Raw genomic sequence first — 23,862 nt, forward strand, 5'->3', positions numbered from 1 at the left:
GCACATCTACAGGACACAGAGGGCCATGAGGTAAATTGCACATACCAGATGGGGTTAGGAAAAGTGATTTCTTGCCCTTGACTTGGTGTTGCAGTCTTATGACTCAGATTTTACCCATGTGTTTGATAAGGACCTTATCTTCCCAATCAAACTTAACCTTGAGAAAGTTTTAGAGATAGTGGTTAATATCACAGAACACAAAGCAGTAATTTTGGTTGTCTTTAAGAACTATATTTAAGTAGTTTTTAAGACTCACTGCATCTTTTAACAATTGGTTTGTCAATTGGACAGCTTCCTTTGGCTGTAAGTTTTGGAGCAAGGGTTAAAAGATATCAGCTGAAATTCCATACAATACCAGTACTGTTTAAAACACCCTCCAAAGCTTTAAAAATCTTCAGGGAAGAAAAGTACAGTTTTAGAAGGCTATCAAGAAATTTTTTAGCAACTGCATATGCAAATTGATAAATTTGCATATTTTATTTAAAAATATGTATTCCCATCCATTTTGAAAGGCATACAATATGAAATGTTCCCTCAGTTATAAAATCTAGTTTATCAGTGTCTCAAAAATAATTTTTTAATGATTTTAGTACTTTGAGTGTATGTTTTTTGAGCAAGATTTCTATGGGTAAGCAAAAGTGAGCTGTTTGGCGAGCCTTTGTAGCGGTGCTGTTTGAATTCTTCCTGAGAAATCTGTGGCAACACATTGCTCAGTGCTGTGAAAAATGTGTGAGAGCTGCAGTCTAAGCTATAAGCTGCAGTCTAACCTATAATCCTTTGATTAAGGAAATCCAACAAATAGGAAGTTTCCAAGACCTTTAATCAACTATAGAGGATTTGGAGGAAAATTGAGAAATGCTGACAGTGAGTTTTGGAACTTTGCCTTAAACTGAGCAAAAGAAACAAGTATTTCAAATTACTAGAAATGAAAATAATGAAAGAAAGAACAGGCCCATGAAGGCATATGCAAGTATAATGACCTAGTAAACCAGGTGGTGCTTTATGGGAGTTTTATTTCCTTGCTCTGCTGGCAAACTCCGGCTGTCTACACAGTCGTTTGATCCCAAGAAATGTCTGCTTTAGTGTTAATACCAGTGACAATTATTAGATGTAACTTAGCTATAAGCATTTAAGTGGCGGTCAGTGATTATGTGAATCTCACCTTGTTGACAATATGGAGCTCCTGGTGCCTAGACTGATGGTAGGATTCAGATTAATTCCCAGGCTAATTCCTAGTGAGAAGGACGTCAAACCACACAAATCCTGCAATGGCACCCCCCTGACTCCACAAAAGAAAATGGGCACAAAGCATAATGTATCCTCTTAAAATGATGATATAGACTGACTGTGTGTGGCCTTAGCAGTAGAAGATTTGTGGTTTCCAAATTTTGTTCTCTGAAAACAGAGTTCCTGCCCTGCACTGGGCAGTTTACAGTATAGACCTGGACCTAGAGTTTCTGCCTACCTTAACCCTTAAATACATGGGAATAAAAACGGTCACTTCATTATCTCAGTGCTTACTGGTGGTCAGTGAGGGGTCACTCTCTTTTTAAAACCAGGAGCAAATCTACAACTTTGATTGCAAATAGATTTCCCCTAAAGACGAGCATAGGATGGATTCCACGGGAGAGGAGAGGGGTCAAGGGAGGCTTTATGGAGTGAGACTTGGGCTGGCCCTCGAAAGATAACTAGGTGATCAGCAGGCAGACATGGGGTAGGGCATTTCAGATAGTACGCAGTGAGCTGGCCGAGCCAGGGAATAGCAAACAGGAGCACAGTGGGCTTGTGGTTAGCACACAGGGTGCAAGGCTGGAAAGATAAGCCAGGGCCAGACTGGGGAAATCTTCCTCTTCATACCGGTGAGCCTGGACTCGATTCTGCAGTGAAAAGCTGGTGGTGTTTTATGTCTGGGAATAACATGAAATAAGACTTTTATTGTGGAATGATCACTCTGGCTGTTAGCGGGGGGGGGGGGGGGTAGATCAGAAGGAGATAAGCTCTCCAGGGCCCCCTAACCATGACTATTAAAATGGTCCAGGTAAGAGATGACAATTCCAAACTAAGGCAGTGAGGGTGAACACAAAAGGGAGGGAACAGTCACTGGAAAAGTAGAAGGTATCTGATGACTCAGGAGGTGGGTGGCTGGAGCATGAATGTGAGGTGGCGCCTACGATCGCTCCCAAATTTCTGGCTTCAGGCCCTGGGTTCCCTTTACCAATAGGCGATGCAGAAGGAAGAGAAGGTTTGAGTCCCGGATGCGAAAGATCGTGACTAACCAAAGGAGCCCTATCACTCTTTCAATTCAGCCTTCTGGCCCACCCCAAAGAAGCATAAATCTGGTTTACATTTTTCCAGGTTACATACCCTGGCTTTATTGTGTACCCCAGCTTCCACTGAGAGTTGGGATCCTCACACTTGGGTTGGGGGCCGAGGGGAGGAGTGAGACTTAAGTGGACATTCAGAGATCTGAGGACGTGGCTCACTTACCTTTTGTCATATCAACACTGGAGGAGCAGCCTTGTTTATGTAAAATTCACCTTGCATTTTCTGGATTTAGAAAAACATGCACCATCACTGAAAGGACTTCTCAGAGACTTTTTTTTTTTTAGTTTTTTTAGTTTCTGTGACAGCATAGTGGAATTTCAAAGTAAAGGAACTCTTAAGTTACCATGAAATATTTAGAAAATATGTGCCCTTTGTTTTTCTCAAGAATGGAAGCAAAACACCTCAGTTAGACACATTAACTGTTATGTGAGTTGTATTTAACTCACTGTTGTTTTGAGCCTGGGGTTTTGAGCAAAGCATATGTAATTCACACTCCCTTCACCTTGGGAGCTGCAAGAACTATTTTTCAGCTTGCATATAACTCATGCACAGAAAACAATAAAAAATAGCCAAATTTTTCATTAAATTAGAAAGGATCATTTTGTTTTTGAAGTTTTTATTTTATTTTCGTAATAAAACACCGTGGCCCCTAGGAAAAATTTTTTTTCTAATGTGGCAGTTGATGTGTTAAGCATTATTATAGTAATTTTAGAAATGATACTATTACTGAGATGAAGTGATATGCTTTATATGTATGGTTTTGTTTTAAAGTCGTGTGCTCATTGCATCTGAATTTCTTGGCGTAGCATTCTTGAAAGAAATATATGTAATTCCAGGATTAGGAAAATAATAAAAAGATTTTTTTCAGAAATTCCTCAGTAAATGTTATATGTGTATATGCACGTGCACACACATGAAGGGCAAACTGTAATATTACCTTTAATGTTATCAAATGTTTAACAACAAACTCAACTATAGTTGTGATTCAGTTCATAGTAATTTTGCCCTATAACAAGTTTACCTAATTATCAATTTGCATCTTGATGGCAATTTTTGACACTTTAAAAGAAGATCCTTAAAGAGTAAAGTCCTGAGCCTTTCATGTTTTGTCTCGTATGTGACTACAGATGCGACTCAATTTCCAATGGGGTTATGTCCCAATAAACCCAGCCTAAGTTGTAAACATCCTAAGTTGAAAATACATTTAATACACCTAACCTACGGAACATCATAGTTTAGCCTAGCCCATGAGCCTACAAGTTGGGTAAAGTCATCTGACAGTGCAGTGCACTGTGGAATACCTGTTGTTCCCCCTCGTGATCCTATGGCATGCTGCCACTGTCCATCCTTGTAAGAGAACCTCAGAAAAGAGCAAAATTCAAAATTTGAAGTATGGTTTCTACTGAATGCATATTGATTTCTCACCATCATAAAGTTGTGGTATCATAAGTCAGGGACCATCCATAAATTGAAATTAGCTTAAAAGCAGTAGTGTCGTATTTCAAAAGAGAAAATATTTTGCATATATTGCCTTTACTCTAAAGTGCTCTATGGAGAGATTTTTTTTAATTAGATTTATGGTCTAGGTCAAATTCCTTACTTGTTCTTAAACTAAATGTCCAGTTTTTAGTCCATTTTCCTTTTCCTTCTACATTCCCACTCTCTTTTATCATTCTTGGGATATTTATATGGTTTGAGTGGCAAGCAAGTTAAAAAGCTCAATTTAAAACAATTGCGTACTTACTAAAGTAGGTCTAAGTTGAATTTTTAAATAAGACTTTTTTCTTATTATAAAAGTATATTTGTTGTAGAGGTTTGGAAACTTCTAAGTAGGATTTTGGTACAAAATTCAAAATGATTGTGAAGAAATCTGCTGGATACCTAATACATCTATTTAGAATTGGATGGATATCAATTAAACTGTAGAACACTTTATTGCTCTCAATATGGGTATATCTGAGAACAATAAAGAAGTTACTACAATAATGAGATTGATTTGGCTATTGGTGCTGTTAGCTACAGTGATGGTCGTTAGAGATAATGTAATATAGTGGTTAAAAGCATAGATTTTGTGTCTTGGATCTGGATTCAGTTCCTTACCCCACTGCTCAGTAGTCATGTGATTTTGCAGAAGTTACTAAATCACTTTATGCCTGAATTTTCCTCTTCTCTTAATTTTGGATATTAGTAGTAACTACTTGGTAAGTTAGGAGGCTTAAATGAAATAATTAATGTAAAGCACCCTGTAAATGGTAGCTGTTCGTGTTAGTCGTTAATCATGAAGCAGTAGTTGGAGCCACAGCAGTTTAAACCACATTCTTAAATATATTACCAATTTAATTTATATTTCTTTTTTTATATGTAACTTTATGGAGCAGTCTAAACTAGTTGTTTATCAGACAGACTAAAGGTGAACATTAGTAGCTTAAACTCAAATTTTAGCATTGTTCTTTCTTAGAACTCTATAAACAAGAAAATAATTGATTAAAAATGATCAAGTTATCAGTTATCAAGAACTATGTTATTTCTATTAACCTTCCTTTAGGGGTAGGGAATCTGACATGGAGAGGTAATATACAGATGATCAGTTTAACACAATAAAATATATCATTTGGTTACAAAGGTAACAATAAGCTTTGAAATTACTTTTTTGACTTAACTTCCTTCTCAAATACAGATAATAAGAAATAGACTATGAAGAATTTATGTGTCAGATGGACATACTGAGAAAAGAACCTTTGCTTAAGTTTTTGAGTTTAGGGTTATTGTGGAGAACTGCGTGTAATAGCAGAATTCACACGTGCTGTTATTACATAGCTCTGCTGTTTTCCCCTGGTAGTTGTACTTGCTTTGGTGATCATTTAGAATATCTAGCATTTATACTGTAATATAGAAAGAGAAGCTTATGTGAAATATCTAGGAGCATAGTAATGGTAGTATACTACGTGCAATGAATGTATTTCGGTCTGTTAGTTGGTCATAAATATTTATTGGGTATCCCTTGATGCAAAGTCCAGACCTAGGAGCTAAGAAATAGACAGCTCTTTCTCTCCATGAGTTCATAGTTAAGGTAAAGAGATGAAACTAACATGTCAGAGGTTGCTGTAAAACATGTGCATCCCACTGAGTTCCCAAAGGACAATCCTGTTTCTTAGGAATTAAAGCATGGAATTCAAAGCTACATAGCACTAAGTGTGACCACATTTACCAAAGGATAGTATGGGTGCAGATTTGGGTTCACATTTTTCTACTGAATAGGGAATACTCAGTACTGATGTGATCCTCTCAAGATGAAACAGAAAGTGTTTGTCATTCAGTGACTGTGGTAAGTGTCTGGTGCTGAGAAGATCACTCCATTGACATTTACTAACATAAGCTTACTCATTCTTGATCAGTGCACATGAGTATAACCCCTTTCTACCTGGGAACTGCATATGTTTTAATGAAAAAAATGTACGTCCCAGTGGGCATTTTGGCAGGGGAAGCTAAATGGCTGTTTACCGGGAAACTTCATAGCCTGAATTCCCCAGAGTCTAGTGCAGGGCTTCTAAACCTGGGATCCATGATTCCAAGAGTTATATGTAAAATTTTATATCTGTGCATTTTTTTTCTGTGAGAAAAATGTCTAGTGTCCATCTGAACCCCAAAAGAAAAAAAGTAACACTTAAAACATGCAGTTTTTATCAGTGTAAGATCAGATCAGCCCTCCCTTCAACAGTTTATTACCCCACTTTATACCTAGCACGATGCTAGTTCGTAGGGTTACAGCATAGTGAACAAGCCTAGTCCACTGTATTTTCTAAGCTTACTGACAAGTGTGGGGTGCGCTTGGATCTCTTCAAACAAGTGAAATGGCAAGCATTGTAGTGCAATGGTTTCTACAGTGGGAAGTACAGAGTGCCTTATAGGATGAGCAAAAAATCTTGTCTTGGCAGGGGTTCCAGGGAAGATTTCCAAGTGAAATAATGTTTGCACCAAGACCTAAAAGATGTGCAGGAGTTATCTGGGCATAAACTGGAGGCAAACGTTATTAGGGTGGGAGGAGAGGGAGAGAAACTGCACTTGCAGAGATCCAAATGCCAGAACTGGAAAATTTTCAATATGTATTTTCAGCCTCTTTCCAAATTTCCTTTCCAATAACTTTTCACCTTTTTGATCAGAAATATTACTAAAGCCACATGTTCTACTAGGGAAAAAATAGTAGAGGTAGTGATAAAGTAACATATTTTTTTCTCTTTTGGCTGTGTACTAATTTTTTAACATTAAAATTTTTAATGTTTTAACAGTGAATAAGTTCTTTGTGTATGTACATTTACTTCTATGGTTTAATAAAATAAGCATATATTATATAATACATGACTTTTAATAATTCTCTTATATAAGACTTAATAAGAACCATTTTCCTCAATTAATAGAAAAATAAAGTAACTATTACTCTTAATATTGAATACCATAAACATGCACACTTGTGATTAGATTTTCTGTTTTCATTTATTTATGTATGAATAAATAATTCCCTTATCCTTTCGTTAATGAGCATGTATTTCTTCTACCAAGAAAATTATAGCCATGTAGTGCTCAAAAGTTCTTAAATGAAACCACTTAAATTAATGAAAAATCAAGGCTGCAATATTTTCATAAGTAAATGTATGTTAATTGTATAAGAAGTATCAACTGAACTATAAATGGCCTTTCTGTATTTAGGTATACACACACAGGGGCAAGGTGTGTGGTACAATTATATAAACCAGATTTAAGGCATCTGGTTATTATAGTTTTCTGTTATGAGTAAACAAGCAAACAGTGCTATACATGTTTAGGGCCTAAAAGAGGTAAATATGTGCTTCGTTCTACAACTGAGTCTCAATTTTATCTTTTCTTTTTTTTTTTTAAGATAGAGTTTTACCTCTGTCGCAGCAGCTAGAGTGCAGTGGTGTCACCATAGCTCACTGCAACCAAGGAAGACTCAAGCAGTCCTCCTGCCTCAGCCTCCTGAGTAGCTAGGACTACAGGCATGTGCCACCATGACCAGCTAATTTTTTCTATTTTTAGTAGAGACGGGGTCTGGCTCTTGCTCAGGCTGGTCTCGAACTCCTGAGCCCAGACGATCTCCCTACCGTTGCCGTCCAGAATCATGTTATTGTTCTTTGCTTTCACTCCTTTTGTAATTTGCCCTTGGTGAGATTACAGGAACGTTTGTTGCCACCAGCACAGTTAGCCTCAGATTTACATTGTCAGATTCTCTGAGCTGTGATTGCCTGAGCATGAAGCAGTCTCTGTGAAGATGTAGCTTTTAATACAATCTCAGAAGCGTGCAGGGCAAAGTTCTTTTGGACAAGGTTTCTCCGTTCTTGTTGCTCTGGCCTGAAAATAACCTGGCTAGTCACCCTTTTAAGGTAAGTTTTACCCAGCTAGCCTCCAGGGTTTTGAAAAATCCTAAATCTGGGTGAGGAATATCAGTACATTTGTACTTAGACACCAATTCATATCTAAACCATGGAAGAGCTACGTGATGCCTCTGAGCTCACCATGCTCTGCATAAAATCAGCTTTGTTCTTCCCATTTCGGGTCTACTTTCAGTTTCTTCCCAACTCCTTGATACTCTTGCAATGGCATCTGTCTGCTTTAGTGCATTGACCCCAGTGCCTCAGTCTCTCCTCTCCCTGAGTGAGCCTTTTCTGGACCTTTCTTAGAACAGAGCTTCTACTTTAAGTGCCTTTCTTAATGGAGTTCACATACACTCTTCTTTGGGTTATGAGCTCCTAACATCTGAAAGTCATTTGTCCTGTACTAATCACTGAAATATGAATCATTTTCCAAAGGGAAATACTGTAGCAGAGTAGGTAACTGCTATTCAGCGATGGAGCTCTGAATGGAATTCATGTTGGTACATTCCCAAGCCTGGGTACCAAGGTCTGGCTGGAAAGAGCAAGTGCTGTGGTTCCAGAGCATCCACCACATTCTCTGCTCTTCAGCTGTGGTTCTGTGTGGTTTTGTTTTTTATGATACCCCTTTGTTGGGGGGTGGGTAGGTAGAGAGTATAATTGGGCAAGTTTTTCCACTGTGGTTCCTCTACTCCCCAACAATGCGCTGTGACCACTATGAAATGCTTTTGAGTATAGGGTTGTCAATACTAAAATCTGTTCTTTTGCAATTTTTGGCATGTACACTTTTCTAGAGAAAAAAAAAAAGGAGTTATTTGTGAACCATAATAAAATTCTAAAAATTAACACTCTAAAGCAAAGACACTTGGCCTCTAGGAAACAAAACAACCCCAGGCCTTGCAAAATTTGACTGTAACTTGGTTGCTTATAGTAATACTGCTGGAGGAAGCTATATCCAGAAGAGATTTCACAACCATGAATACCTGAACAAAAGAGAGACACTTTTTGAGCCCATCCAAGCACTTCTCTAGAGAGAAGCAGCTTCAGCCAATTCCCTCATCCAGAGAAAAAGGAAGTACAGTTATTTTGTAGGGGCCATCGCCATGTTGGAGCAATGGCTCCGTCCCAGGGCCATGTTCTACCAGACCACACTGCTGTCATCATTGAGTCACCATGTACCTTAAGAGCAAATGTTTATAGTACCACCTGATTCAGTATTTCCAGAGCTACATAGTCTATTGATTTATTCATTCTTAGACCTGAAACAGAATGATAACTGAAAGAATAGCCAAGAAAATAGTTAAAGTAAACTTCAAAAAGCTATGTTTTCTAATTCAGGTCCGTTGTACAATTCCAGCCCCCTACCCCATTATTTTTTGGAATTTCGGTATGTTGTCCAGGCTGGCCTTGAACTCCTGGGCTCAAGCAAGCCTCTAGTCTCAGCCTTTCAAGCAGCTGGGACTACAGGCATGCACCACTACACCAAACTTGGTCTCTCATCTCTTGACTAAAAAAAACTTTGTTCATATGCATCTTAAAGGTAAAGTTACCAACATACCCCATCGTTAGGACTGTAGCTAGAAGAGAGGATTTTGAATGTTCCTAACACAAAAAATAATAAATATTTGGGGTGATGGATAAGTCAATTATCCTGATTTGATCATTACTCATTGTGTACATGTGTTAAAATATCACACTGTACCCCATAAACATGTAAAATTATGATGTATCAGTTAAAAATGTAAAAAACTTGTAAAGAAAAATGAAAAATAAGGTTACCTAATTCTGTTAGGTGCAGCATTTTTAACCATTTAATCCAGGCATTTGGAGTGAGGATCGTGATGCTTCATTACTAGTTGTTCAGCACTGCGCATGCTGTAGTTCGCTCAGCAGTTCCAGGCCAGGCACTCTCTCCCTTGTGAGTCAGCATTTGAGTGGGAACTGAGGCTAACTGTCTATTGAGCCAGAGTAACTTTGGAAGCTCACCTTCACCGTTTGCTTTAACAATTATAGTGTACATCTGGCATAGTTCTGATTGGTACAACTCTGAATTATGCATTATCCATAGCAAATTTTATTTTATTTTAAAGCCAGCAAAATTTAGCAGTGGGGGATTGAACATAGCAAATTTTAATTCAGACCTGTTTACTGTGTCAATGGAAAGACCTTTAGGCTGGGAGTGGAGGCTCATGCCTGTAATCCTAGCAATTTGGGAGGCTGAGGTGGGAAAATTGCTTGAAGCCAGGAGTTTGAGACCAGCCTGAGCAAGAGCATCTCTACAAAAAATAGATTAGCTGGGCATAGTGATGTGTGCCTATAGTCTCAGCTACTTGGGAGGCTGAGGCAGGAGGATCACTTGAGCCCCAGGAGTTTAAGATTGCAGTGAATTATGATGAGGCCACTGCACTGTAGCCCAGGCAACAGAGTGAGACCCTATCTCAGGGGGAAAAACAAAAGCCCTTTACATTGCTCCTCTCTGTAATTTGTCAGTGTCTATTATTTTGCTATAAATTAATGTTACTATAGTTATTTAGACCAGGCAAAACATAATAAAGGCAACGAAGTGTTGTCTCTAGAAAACACAAAATGTGCTAGGAAAGAGACTAGAGTTGTCCATGCTGCCATCCACCTCTTTGACTAACATATCAGATTCTGTTGTTTTAGTAATTTGAACATATTCCAGAAGGCACAATCTTAAAAAATATTTTACAAATCTTTGGGGATTACAAAAGAATGGCATATTATCTGTTTTTTGTTACAGTAAAATGCTGAGCATGCCGAGGAAAAGTAGAGAACAACTTTAAAAGGAAAAGACAGACCTTTACCTTTCTGGAGGAGGGGGGTGCTCTTAAATTGATTCCATCACTCTGCCACTTAAAACTTTAAACCCTGTTTTTAAAAGAAAAGAGAAAATAAATCTGGTTGAAACAGAAAAAAAGTGCTCTAGATGGGACACACCAAAAGAAAAGTCAGAGAGATATGTAGTACCTATTACACATTCCACCTAGGAATTCACTTTCCAGAGCTTTTTTCTGTATAAATCTGGGAGAATCTTTATATTTTGCTTTAATAAGATAGGCTTTCATTTTATTAGATGACAAGGGTAGTTTCTAGTTCAATACAATGTGAATATTCACTCTTGCAAGGTCACATAGCGAGTCTGTAGAGCAACTCATACGTTAAAAGAATACTCATACGGATGGTTAAAAGAATACGTTCTTGTGAATCTATATCCTACATAATATAGATCTGTAGCATATTATAGATCAGAGGATTATACCTGAAAATGATGTGCAAATGTGTCTGCATATAATGTATTTCAGCACGAATTTCCTGTAAAATAATAATAATCAACACTTACAGTATGTTTTTTCTGTGTGAGATATTTCTAAGTGCTTCAGAGCCACAATTCCAAAATCCAAAGAAAGCTGTGGAAACCAAAGGTATTTTTCATAAATTTGCCTGAACTCATTTGGTGATAAAACATGACCTGAATTTACTGGAGGCTCTTTATAGTCTTTATTTATCCTGTTTAATCTGAATATTCATTTCTCTCTTGTAGAAATACTAATGTGCTTGATTGTGGGGTGCTACCTCAGATGCTGTTCGTTCTGTATGTTAAATAAACATCTGGCTGTACTGAATTATAAGTGATTTATTTTGTCTATCTTCAAAGCAGCATCCTTATTTTTGTTTTGGGGAAGGAGAGTTGGGGGGGTGTTGTAAAATGTTTATGTTTTTTGTTGTTATTTTAAGAAAAGTCACTGGTTTTCATCATAACATTTGTCTTTAGTTTAATAAAATATTCCATGTGCTTTTCAGCTTTGCTGAAGTGATCAAAATAAATGTTGAAATAGGTTAATGTTGTATATACTTATAATACAGAGAGCCTTTGATTTTTCAATAGAAAAAAATCTCCATGTTACTTTTTTGTGGGACATGTACTTTGTTTCCCTTTATTAGAAACTTATTACTAATCTAAGCTTTGAAACCTATTTAATAATCATAGCTGATATCTCTGCATAGTTGGTTGTATTCCTAGCCCTTTTCACTGTTAATCTCTGTGTTAAGTGGAAAGAGTACTAGGAACCTCCCTTTCAGTTATCCCTTTGGAAATCTTGTTTTTAATAGCACTTTTCTTTCTCGGCTTGCATGACATTTTATCTTTCTTTTCCTTTCTTTTTGCCGTTTGCAAAGACTCTTGGGAGGATTTGACAGATTTGGTGGAGCAAATGCGCGATGATACTGAAGGTGCGTGCCACACCAACATCTTTCAGCTTTTTTTTTTCTTGCTTTTTAAAATTTTCTAACCACCTTTTATTTGTTTTCCATAAGAGGGAATGTCAGCTTCAATTTTTATTTCCCATTGCCAATAACTGGGAAATCGTTGTGTCTGTGGTTCCAAGTAAAATGGCATTATTGTGTGTTTCCACTGCTTTTTTAGGATATTTGTTGAACAAAGTGTTACAAGGGACATTATTTCAAGATTACATCAAGTTTTTCTATAGCTGTTTTTTCATTTGTTTGTTGGGAAGGTGTAAATTTTACTACTCATGTAAACGTGTATTTTTTAAATTTCACAGCAGTCAAAAACAAACAGATCTCAGGAAGCTAAAGTGTTTGATCTGAAATGTTGCTCTAATTTATAGATTTCCGTAACATTAAACACTTTTAGCTTTGTCATGTAATAACATTCTTTTCTGGTGGAATTATTTTGAAAAGCAGCGCATATGTTCTAATGTGTGAAGTTTCCTCAAACCAATAATTATTTCTTCTGTTGTCACGGCATCTAACTATAGGGAGCTCAGGGTGATTTACACATTTTATACTAAGAATAGGAAAATTGGAGTTCAGCTCCACTTCACTGTATCATTTGACATCTGCCCACTTTGCCCAGGCAACTAAAGGTATATCCAAGCTTTAGCACCCATACGTCCACCACTCTGCCTAGACTGGCCTTGACACTGTGCTCTGTGTGAGCTGCCTGTGTCCTGCTTTGTTCTGTTGTGTCTCACACAGAGCATTTCCTCCCCTCTGCTCAGCCTGTGCCACCCGCCCAACCCTTCAGTCTCTGTGGGAGCTCCACAAAGTATCCTTTGACACCCTTGGCCCACATTCATTTCTCCATTCACTGAACTCCTGCAGAACTTGAAGTTTAAGGACTTTCACTTGTTCTCTAATTCTTGTTGTTTATTACCCTAGTTAAAGTGTAAAACTCCTTGAAGGCAGAGATTGTCTTCAACTTCTTGATATCCTTATCAGACCTGGGATAGTACTATCCTCAGTCGATCTGGTCACACCAGACAAAAGGCAGTTTTCCCTCTCAAGAGATGCCCAACAGTATCTTCTTCTTTAGCACTTTCCTTTGAATGAGTGAATTATGATCCTGAGTTTCATCTCGTTTCCTGTGGTCAAACTATTTTTATACCATCTTTGATTCTGCTTTTATAATTGATTACATGTAATTCAATGAAAGAACAAATCACTATTGTCTGATTGACGGTTCATATATAAGGAAAAAAGAGAAGGATATTGATTCAATGCATGATGTTTACGATTATGTTAGCTGCTATTATTATTATTTACCAGGCACCATCAGGTTTAAAGCTTTAATTCTTTTTTTTTTTTTTTGAGACAGAGACTTGCTTTGTTGCCTGGGCTAGGGTGCGGTGGCATCAGCCTTGCTCACAGCAACCTCAAACTCCTAGGCTCAAGCGATCTTCCTGCCTCAGCCTCCCAAGGAGCTGGGACTACAGGCACACATCACTATGCCCAGCTAATTTTTTCTATTTTTAGTAGAGATGAGGTCTGGCTCTTGCTCAGGCTGGTCTCGAACTCCTGACCTCAAGGGATCTTCCTACCTTGGCCTCCCAGAATGCTAGGATTACAGTCGTGAGCCACCACACCCGGCCTAAAGCTTTAATTCTTTTGATAGACTAGATACTAAAGAAAAATACTGCATAAAATCTATGCCCTTCTTAGGACTTCTTCCCCATGACTCAACATGGGCAAAATTCCATTTCTTTAATACAAGAAATACTTGCATAGAGTACTAATGCAAGAGTCAAGCCTACTGTGAGAGTCAGCCTTCTCTTTTCGTTTTGTTTTTGCTAGAGTTTTTGTGGATGGTTTTTATAGGTGAACCCCAAAAGGGAATAAGATGAACTTTAACAGTATAATGCATAAAATACCCAGGAGATGTGAATTTTGTCAGTATCTTGATCTTCATAGATTACTAGTCAAGTGGTATATGGTAATGTTGGTCAAGATCCTGTTTACAGAAAAGTCTCTCTGCAATGTGGTTCTTTAAAAAAAATCAGAATGGGAGAAGGGGAATGGCTTTACTTGCTAACTGTTTTGAGTCATTTCATTCTTGTTTTCCTTATATCATTTTCTACTTCTCTTGACTCATGGACTCACTCACAGTTATGTGAAATGCTTGAATTTTACTGTATTATGTAACTGAGAGATTTTGTAAATGAGTAATAGTAACAAGAGGAAATATGAGTTGTGGAGTACTACCTACGCAGAACACACACAGCATGGCAGTTCAGGTGCTGGGGAGAGTGCTGGTTCCAGACTCTGAGGAAGCTGACGATGTATGCAAGCTCAGCTCTTTTCAAGAGACCTTCGCTGCTGGATTGTTTCAGTTCTCTTTCTCATCCATTATTATGGATGTGCCATAATTGGCTTTTTAATAGATGAAGTGTTAACACTGGCTTCTGGCCTCTTGCAAGATTACTTTTTAAAATAAACTCTAGCCGGGCATGGTGGTGTACGCCTGTAGTCTCAGCTACCTGGGAGGCTGAGGCAAGAGGATCACTTGAGCTCAGGAGTTTGAGGTTGCTGTGAGCTATGATGATATCACAACACTCTAGCCTGAGCAACAGAGTGAGGCTCTGTCTCAAAAAAAAAAAAAAGATTTTAACAATGAGGCTATCTGGTCCTGGCCTCCTATGTTTTTCACTTTTTTTGTTGTTGTCTTTTACTAATTCAGTATCTTGTTATAAGTCTATTTAGATGTTTTATTTCTTCTTGTGTTAGTTTTGGTAATTTGTATCTTTCTAAGAAATTGTCTGTTTCATCTAGGTTATCTAATGTGTTGGCATACAGTTGCCTATAATACTCTGTTATAATCCTTTTTGTTTCTGTAAGTTCCCTCCTAGTGTCCTGTCTTTCATTCCTGATTTTAGTAATTTGGTCCTTCTGTCTTTTTTTATTGGTTAGTCTAGCTAAATGTGAATATTGCTGATCCTGTCAAAGGACCAACTTTGAATTTCATTGATTTTCTCTATAGTTTTTTTCACTATTTAATTCATTTCTGCTCTAATCTTTATTATTTTCCTTCTCTTGAGACTTTCTACTGATATATATTAGTTGTCCTTGATGAAGCCAACTGTGTGAAATCAGAGAATTGTGATATGCTAGAGCTAGGAGAGTCATCTGGGTTACTGTGTCTCAAACTTTAATGCATATACAGATTCCCTGGGGATCTGGTTAAAGTGCAGAAATTGATTCAGTAGTACTATTGGGTTTTCTCATTTCTAAAAGGTTTTCAGGTAATGCCAGTACTGATGTTCCAAGACCACACGGAGTAGCAAGGATCTAGTTCATTTAGTATCAGAGTCATTTGTGGGGTGTTCCAAACCTGGCATGTCACTTCTTTCATTCCAGGGATATTAATGTGCCCCCTCCCTTGGGAATCAGTGCTGTAGTATGTCACTATGATTGTTATGAGTTGTGTGTTGTTTCCATGGGATAGAAGAATTACTGAACAAGTCCAACCCTCTCATTTTACCGATGAGGAAATTGAGGCTTCAAAGAGGTGAGATTTCTTTTCTTTTTTTTTTTTTTTGAGACAGAGTCTCACTCTATTGCCCAGGCTAGAGTGCCATGGCGTCAGCCCAGCTCACAGCAACCACTAACTCCTGGGCTCAAGCAATCCTTCTGCCTCAGCCTCCCAAGTAGCTGGGACTACAGGCATGCGCCACCATGCCTGGCTAATTTTTTATACATATATTTTTAGCTGTCCAAATCATTTTCTTCTATTTTTTTAGTAGAGATGGGGGTCTCACTCTTGCTCAGGCTGGTCTCGAATTCCTGACCTCGAGCGATCCTCCTGCCTCGGCCTCTCACAGTGCTAGGATTACAGGCGTGAGCCACTGTGCCCAGCCGAGATTTCTTGCTTGGACTTATACAATAGGCTAATTGGCACAAATAGATGATTAAGAGTAGTGGGTGGATATAATCTTTCTGATGATAAGTCCTAATTTCAGCAAAGTTCATCTGTGATTATACTGTTACCAAGAAAATGTAGCAATAAGAATAAATAGATTTGTGGTTAAATTTTCTTGAGTAATTCCTTTAACAGATTTCAACCCAGAGAAAGTGTTACTGAAGTAAATTTCCTATTTATTACTATTGAGTAGAAGTACATATGATATCTGAAATAGCATTAAGGACAATGGATAAATATAGGTATAGATACATAGATATGAATGTAAATATATAGATAATCTAGGGTCCTAAGACTCTATTATGGATTATTTTCAGTAAATGAGAATTGAGTAAAAGTTCATGATTGTCTCATACAATAAATGTCAGACTAGTTAAATGGTGTTTTATTTCAAGGTTTTTTTAGTACTTTCAGTCATTTCTTTCACAATCAAGGACCCATTTTATGCCCAATTTTATCCTCTAAGAACAATTATAGCAAAAGTTCAAAATAGATTTATTTAGGAATTAATGATCTTAAGTCATTTCCAACATAGAGTAAGCTTTCCTTTCTATGTTTCTGTTAGTTTGCTATTTTTAATATTATGTTAAAGTTCTTAGGTATCATCGAAAATTCTCTATATAGTAACTGTTTTGCTTCCTATATAAGACGGAAGCTTTGATCTGTTAAATAATCAGGCAATTCTGAGTAGTACTGCTGTTGTACTACATATGAGTTATTCCCACTTTACCAAGAATTCAGTGTAATGTAACATAGTTTAATACTAATATAACATTCAATCTACCTTATTTTTTCTTCAATTATTTGTAAAACATTTTGAGATTTTCCCGTGTAAACATTAGTTATTGCTCTATGAGGAGATAAAATGGGGTTTTAGTCACATGAGTGGTTTTCAGAACAGTGTGACTCACCATCACTTATATCTATGACTTTCGGTTCACTTTTGACATTGCTGTTAACTAAATGAGCCACATGACTCTGTAAAGTTTATTAAAATACCCTCGTATGGAAATTAGTAGTCTTAGATACCATGAAGAGTCACATGCTTTTGAAAGAATATTGATTTGAAAACCAGTCAATGTAATGTGTTATAACTGTAGTCACCTGCACATAATGTCTTTAGTCTACTGCGCCTGCTGTATTCCCCACCAAGGTGATCTGCACCACCATTCACCTAATCACCAAAACTAGTGATGTGGAAACTCCTGTCCATTCTTCTGATTCCCTTTTCCTTCACATCCAGATAGTCAGGTCACGAAATCCTGACATCCTACCCTAGAGTGTGTGTCAGAGCTGACTCCCTCTTCTATAGCTCCCTCTGCTCTAGTTCCATCTCTTGTCACTTCTGTCCTCAACTACCATGGTTGACCCTTACTTGCTTCTCAGCCTGAAATTCGTGCACCCTTCTGTCCGTCTTCCGGAAGGATACTAGAAATGGCTTCTCTAGAATTCAAATTTGTTGACATCACATTTCACATTAAAATCTTCACTGATTTTAATTCCTCTTTCTCTTGTCTCATCTCTAACACTTATTCATATGTATCTTAAACCCCTGGCACGTTTTCAGTTTTATTTTTCTGAGCGTGTTATGTTCTTTCATACTTCTATGCCCTCACCAAGCTATTCCTTCCATCCTACTCACTTCACAGCTCAACTCCTACCCCTTCCTTAACCTGACTCATTTCTTTTTGTCCTTTAAGACTGAACTCAGAAGTCTCATCCTCTGAGAACTTACCGACACACACCTCCCCCCTAAATTTAAAGGCCAGGTCAGATACCTTTCTTCCATGCACATTCCATAGTATCCTGGGTATACCTTTGTTAGGCTTCTCATTGCAGTGTATCTGCAGTGCTTCTCAGACTTTTCCACAGAAGTACCCCCAGTAATCAGAGGGAATTATATTATACTTACAGCCTGCCTGAAACCCTGACTTAATTTCATGTCTACTATCTTAGCCTTAAAGAATATGGAAACTTTACATTTGATTCCATAGAGTGGGTATATTTTGTTTAATATAAAAACATTTTAAATTTTTGGTCCTGGAATGAAATTGATCATTGTCAAAGATAATAATGTTTATCCTGAACTTTTAAATGTTCCCTGTCCACTGCCCTGTTCTGTTTTCCACAAGTCTGTATTAACCAAATTTGATCAGTAGTAAGCATTTTGATGTCAGGGACTAGGTCTCTTACCTGTGTGTTCCTAGCACTAAACACAGTAACACCTAGTTAGGTGTTCAGTATTTGTAACTGAATGAAAGTTCTGTATTGGAATGATAGTGTTAAATGTGGCCGGGAACAGTGGCTCATGCCTGTAATCTTAGTGCTCTGGGAGGCCAAGGCGGGAGGATTCTTCTTTGAGGCCAGGAATTTGAGACCAGTCTGAGCAAGAGCGAGACCCCTTCTCTACATAAAATAGAAAAATTAGGAGGCATGGTGGCGTATGCCTGTAGTTCCAGCTACGTGGGGAGGCCGAGGCAGGAGGATCATTTGAGCCCAGGGTTTGCGGTTACAGTGAGCTATGATGATGCCACTACACTCTAGCCCCGGCAACAGAGCAAGACTCTGTCTTCAAAAGAAAAAACAAATTGTGTTAAGTTAGCATTGTGAAAATTTAAAAATTTAATCATTTTTCTCATAAAAATTTGACTTAATGACATTGTGAAAGTCACGCATTTTTTAAAATCACTTTCTACCCTACATAACAAAATCTTTTTCTTTTTATAGTTAAAAATACAAAATGCACAAAAAAAGACATAAGTATTCAGCTCAGTAAATTTCCACACACTGAACACTCACAGAATCAACACCATAGCAACAAACAGAACTTGACCTGCCCCTCAGAAGTCCTTCCATGCTCTGTTGAGTCGTGACAGTGCTTTTTAGTAGCATAGATTAGTTTTACAAAATTATTTTATATTTACATATTAACTCAAGGCAAGCAACAAATCAATTGAATAGAAAATTTTCTTGTCCTATGACAAAGCAAGTTAATGATTTAATATTCATTAGTAGTAGCCAATATTACAAAATGGAAATGATAATTCCTTTTAGTGCTAATTATTTTCAGTAATTTTAATTTAGTACTAACTAGGAAACACAATTAAAATTATTTGTAAGTAATCACACTCTTGAATACTATTCAACACAAAAATGTTAATAGTAAGCATTAAATAATACTCATTTGAACTTCTGTGTTAATTAACAATGAGCAGTAAGTTCCTTTTAAAATTTTTAGTTGGCACATAATAATTGCACATATTTGGGGCACAGAGTGATCTTTTGGTACAGGTATACAATATGTAATGATCAAATCAGGGTATTAGTATATCTGTCACCTTAGAAATCATTTATGTTGGGAACATTCAAAATACTCTCTTCTAGCTATTTGAAAATATACAATAAATTATTGTTAACCTTAGTGGCCATACAGTGCTACAGCACAGTAAAACTTATTCGTCTCATCTAGCTGTAATTTTGTATCTGTTAACCAACCTTTCCCTCTTTTCCCCCACCCTTCCCATCCTCTAGTAACCACAGTTCTACTCTCTACTTCTGTGAGCTCAACTTTTTTAGCTCCGACGTATGAGTGAGAACATGCAGAACTTACCTTTCTGTGCCTGACTGACTTCACTTAATATAACGTCCTCCCGGCTCATCTATGTTGCTGCAAATGACAGGATTTCATTCTTTTTTATGGCTAAATAGTATTCAATTGTGTATATATACCACATTTCCTTTATCCGTTTATCCATTGTTGGACACTTAGGTTGACTTCATGTCTTGGCTTTGTGAATAGTGCTGCATTAAACATGGGAGTGCGGATACTTCTTTGCTATGTTGATTTCCTTTCCTTTGTATAAATATCCAGTAGTGGGATTGATGGGGCATATGGTAGCTCTATTTTTAGTTTTTTGAGGAACCTCCACATAATGGCTGTACTAATTTACATTCCTATGAAAAGTGTATGAATTCCCTCCCCCGTCCCCCATCTTCACCAGCATTTGTTATTTTTTGTCTTGTTGATAATAGTCATTCTAACTGGGGTGAATTCCTTTTAAGCTCTTATGTGTCTACTCGTCAGATTACTGTACCTAATTTCTGTTTGACTTTCATTTTAGAGCAGTAGTTCTCAACAAGGAGGGACCTGAGTTTGCCTCCCAGGGGACTTTTTGGCAATGTCTTGAGACATTTTTGGTTGTCATTAACTGGAGGGTGCTACTGACATCTACTGGCTAAAGGCTTGGGATTCTGCTCAACCTAATTCACAGAACAGACCCCCATAAAAAAGAATTAACTAGCTCAAAATGTCAATACTGCCAAGGTTGAGAATAGTATTTTCTAAAGAATGGGTGAGTTTTGTGTTTGATGGAGGTTAGTTCTTTTATTTTTTGGCTCTATCCTGATACATCCTTGCATGATGGAGGTTAGTTTAAATAGGTTATAGCATGTTACTAATGGAGTCCAAGGTATTAGGAATTAATTCCCATAGACTAGTTAATCTCTCTGTAATCCATGCATTCCAGACCCTAACCAGATGTCTTAAACATTTCTGCTACTGATTGCAAGAAGAACAAGATGTGATAATGTAGACAGGTTGGTATATAAACCTATCACCACTTCAGGAACTGTGTCTCAAAGCATGATATTTTTTAACTTAATCCAAATCTCTCTCTTCCCATGTGACTAGTTCTCACTAGGAATAAGGTTATAAACTTTGGCTAGCAGCATTGCTTAATTTTGTTATTAGCTCCTGAGTTAATGGTCTATAGGCTGGAGGCCAGAGTGAATGTTACCTTGTGGCCAGGCAGTTGTCCAGCTCCAACCACAGTCTCCTGCCACGTCTTGGGAGGCATTAAGTGAGAAGGCCAGTAGCTCTCCACAGACACTCGTACCCACACACCCCTGCCCTGTTCTTCTGTTCCAGCAATTACAGGAGGTCAGAACACGAGAGTATACGTAAATGCCAGTAATTAGTGGAAATTAATATCTGATAAAATTGTCCTTCATGGCTGTCTCTCGGGAGAAGTTTTTTGTGTATTTCACTGTCCCCTTGTGAACTCACTCCATCCTCAACAAGTTGATCTACCATCAGCAAAGAGAGCCACATTTGAGCTATGGCCCTAAAACATTTGTTAATATGCAAGAAAGAATTATTGATAATATATACCAATTCTGACTTTCATATGAAGTATTTCTCTAAAAATACCACCTCAAAGAACACTACAACAAACTAAGATTTGTATAGTTGGAATTTTAAGTCTGTAAGTCCTTAAACTTAATGGAGAAGATTAGTTTAGAATTTAACCATTTAACTCTGCTCATTTAACTTTGAAAGCAGATATAAATAAGAATATTGTGTAAAGAAAATTACTTGTAATGGTTTACGTAAAATAGTCTCTGTTTTGTGTTAAGTGGTTTATTTGTATTATGGAAGCTTAGTTTTATTAGCACTTTTAATTCTCCTAAGAAGAGGTGAAATACTTCATAGAGCTCTAGGTCTTTTTCAGTTTTTAGTAGAAATTTGATAAGTTAGATATATTTGATGTTTGGGAGCAAACACGTGGCATAATGAAAAGAACATTCGTTTTCATGTCAGATCTAACTCCAAATTCTACCACTTATAAACTGTTTGACCTTGGACCACTGAACTGTTGTGGTCCTGCTTCGGCATCGGAAAAAAAGGGAGAATAGTTAAATGATAAAATTAGAGAATAAGTAAATAAGATAATCGTGCAAAAGAATGGTCAGGAGGAGGGCAGGATAAACTCTATTTGGAGTCATCAGTTCATTGGAAAGTGGATTATAGTGGTCAAGAGCACAGGCTTGGGGGCGGAGGGGCTGGGTGAAATCACACCCGACGGGTACAGTGTACACTATCTGGGTGATGGGCACGCTTCTAATTTTGACTTAAGCAGTACAAAAGCAATCCATGTAACCCACACATTTGTACCCCTGTAATATTCTGAAAGAAAAAACAAGGGAGCGCAGGGTTTGGAGCTAGACAAATGGGGTCTGGACTATGGCTCTGTCAGTGATCTCTGGCTATGCCCAGCAGCCAGCTGCAGCTATTCGATTGGCCTGCAATGGGATGTGACCTGCCCAGGGCCACATAGTGAGTCAGGGCAGAGCAGTTTGAGGCTTTACTAAGTCTCCTTTTCCTTCCCTGCGAAATCATTCTATTGATGACTCTGTCACAGCATGTTGTAAGGAAAGACAGAGATAGTGGTTGTAAGAAGCAGCTTACAGTGCCTGGTGCAGGGTAAGCACCAATAAATGAAGGTAGCAAGTACATCAAAATGCGGTCCTTATTTTCTTTCCCAAAGTAATTTATCTATCTGGTTGATGAGAGCCACACACTATATGCTAAGTCTTAAAAATCTGGGAGTTGATTAAGTTTTAGTACTGCATTATACTAATAATGCTAATGTATAGTTTAAATAATAATGCTAATTAGTATAAATACTTCAATGCAAATAGTATACTTGGAACAAAGTTTGTTTAAGCATTTTACCCTTTTTTCTTAGATCAGCTTATTTTCAGAGCACTGTACACATCGTGCAGGCAATGAGGGGGGCAGGCAAGATTGGAATCCAAGAGCAGCGTGAAGGTAGTGCAGTGGTGAGCTGTGATGGGCACCCGGGTTAAGTGGTGGCAAAGGCAATGGTGACTGAAAAGGCTGTACTCGAGGCTTGAGGTTTGATAAAAGAGATAATTTCTACTGCTTCATCAAGGATATTCTTAAGGAAAACTGGCATCATTTTTTTCACAGTGAGTACATGGCAGAGAAGAATAAAATTAATATATGGCATGGTACCACTGCCTTCATTCTTGACAGTCTTACCCACCACTGCTTTTATACCATCAGTGCAAATGTCAACGCGGTGAGAGAATACTGAATTTGAAAATGTGCTACTTCCAGTAACGGGCTTCATCCTTTCCCCCTTTGGCTGCAGATCCTAATTATCTCATGGCTAACGAACGCATGAACCTGATGAACATGGCCAAGCTGAGTATTAAGGGCTTGATTGAATCAGCTCTGAACCTGGGGAGGACCTTAGACTCTGACTATGCACCTCTCCAGCAATTCTTTGTGGTGATGGAGCACTGTCTGAAACATGGCTTAAAAGGTAGGCTATGGCATCAAAATGCAGATGTGCATGCAGCTGTTTCCTAAGCAATACACACTCAAGAAGAAAACATTCTTTGTGGAGCCGAAGAAAACATTCTTTGTGGAGCCAAAGAATAAGAGGCTTGAGTTAATAATACTAATCCATTGGAATGCAACCAATATGTGAACAGGGTGATGGTTGACTTAAAAGGACTTACAGAGTTTAAAAAATACAGTTCATTATATGTTAGAGTTGGAAGAGCCATTATAAGTAATAAAGGCCATCCCAGTTCTGTTTGACAGGAAGAAGTAGGCCTGCCTAAAATGGGACATGCCTTGCCCAAGGTCACACAGTGAGTTGGGGCAGAGCTGGTGCTGAAACTCAGGTGTCCTGACTCCTGCTTCAGTGCTCTTTCCACTTAACCATAAGCTTTTGAAGGCAGGACCTGGTCTTGTTCACCTTTGCTTCCTTTCTTCGTCCCTTCCCGATATTCAATAGCCTGTTTCTGGATTACATATTCTTTTCCACTGGACTGTTTTCTTCATTAATACCACAAGGTTTTAAGTACCATTTATTAAAATGTTTTATTATATTATAAGGCTAGGCCACAGATTCTTCTTGAAAGAAGCATGACTGAGTCTTGGGAAGTAGAGAATTTTTTATTTTCAAAAAATGTTATCTATTCTGAACGCATGAATAATTCTAAAACTGTCTGGTAACCTAGGATGGGTTTCCCGAAAAGGACATTGAATAGATGGGACAGGTGTGTGTGTCTGTGTATTGAGAAAGTGTTTATGTTGTAAAG

General features: G+C 37.8%; 1 protein-coding gene across 9 annotated transcripts in view; it reads left to right on the top strand.

The window, feature by feature from the left end:
* RUFY3 (RUN and FYVE domain containing 3) overlaps positions 1-23,862 on the top strand; it is a 67,893-nt gene that overhangs the window by 14,928 nt on the left and 29,103 nt on the right. For 7 of the 9 annotated variants that reach the window (XM_045532425.1, XM_045532426.1, XM_045532431.1 and 4 more), the window contains exon 2: positions 22,902-23,075. In XM_045532425.1, coding sequence (XP_045388381.1) covers positions 22,902-23,075 — 174 coding nt within the window. Of the gene's footprint in view, positions 1-11,906; positions 11,961-22,901; positions 23,076-23,862 lie in introns of those variants that run through there. The other 2 variants (XM_045532435.1, XM_045532430.1) reach the window with 2 other exon arrangements.

This window comes from Lemur catta, chromosome 19 (genome assembly GCF_020740605.2).
Source record: "Lemur catta isolate mLemCat1 chromosome 19, mLemCat1.pri, whole genome shotgun sequence".
In the NCBI taxonomy this organism is placed as follows: Eukaryota; Metazoa; Chordata; class Mammalia; order Primates; family Lemuridae; genus Lemur; species Lemur catta.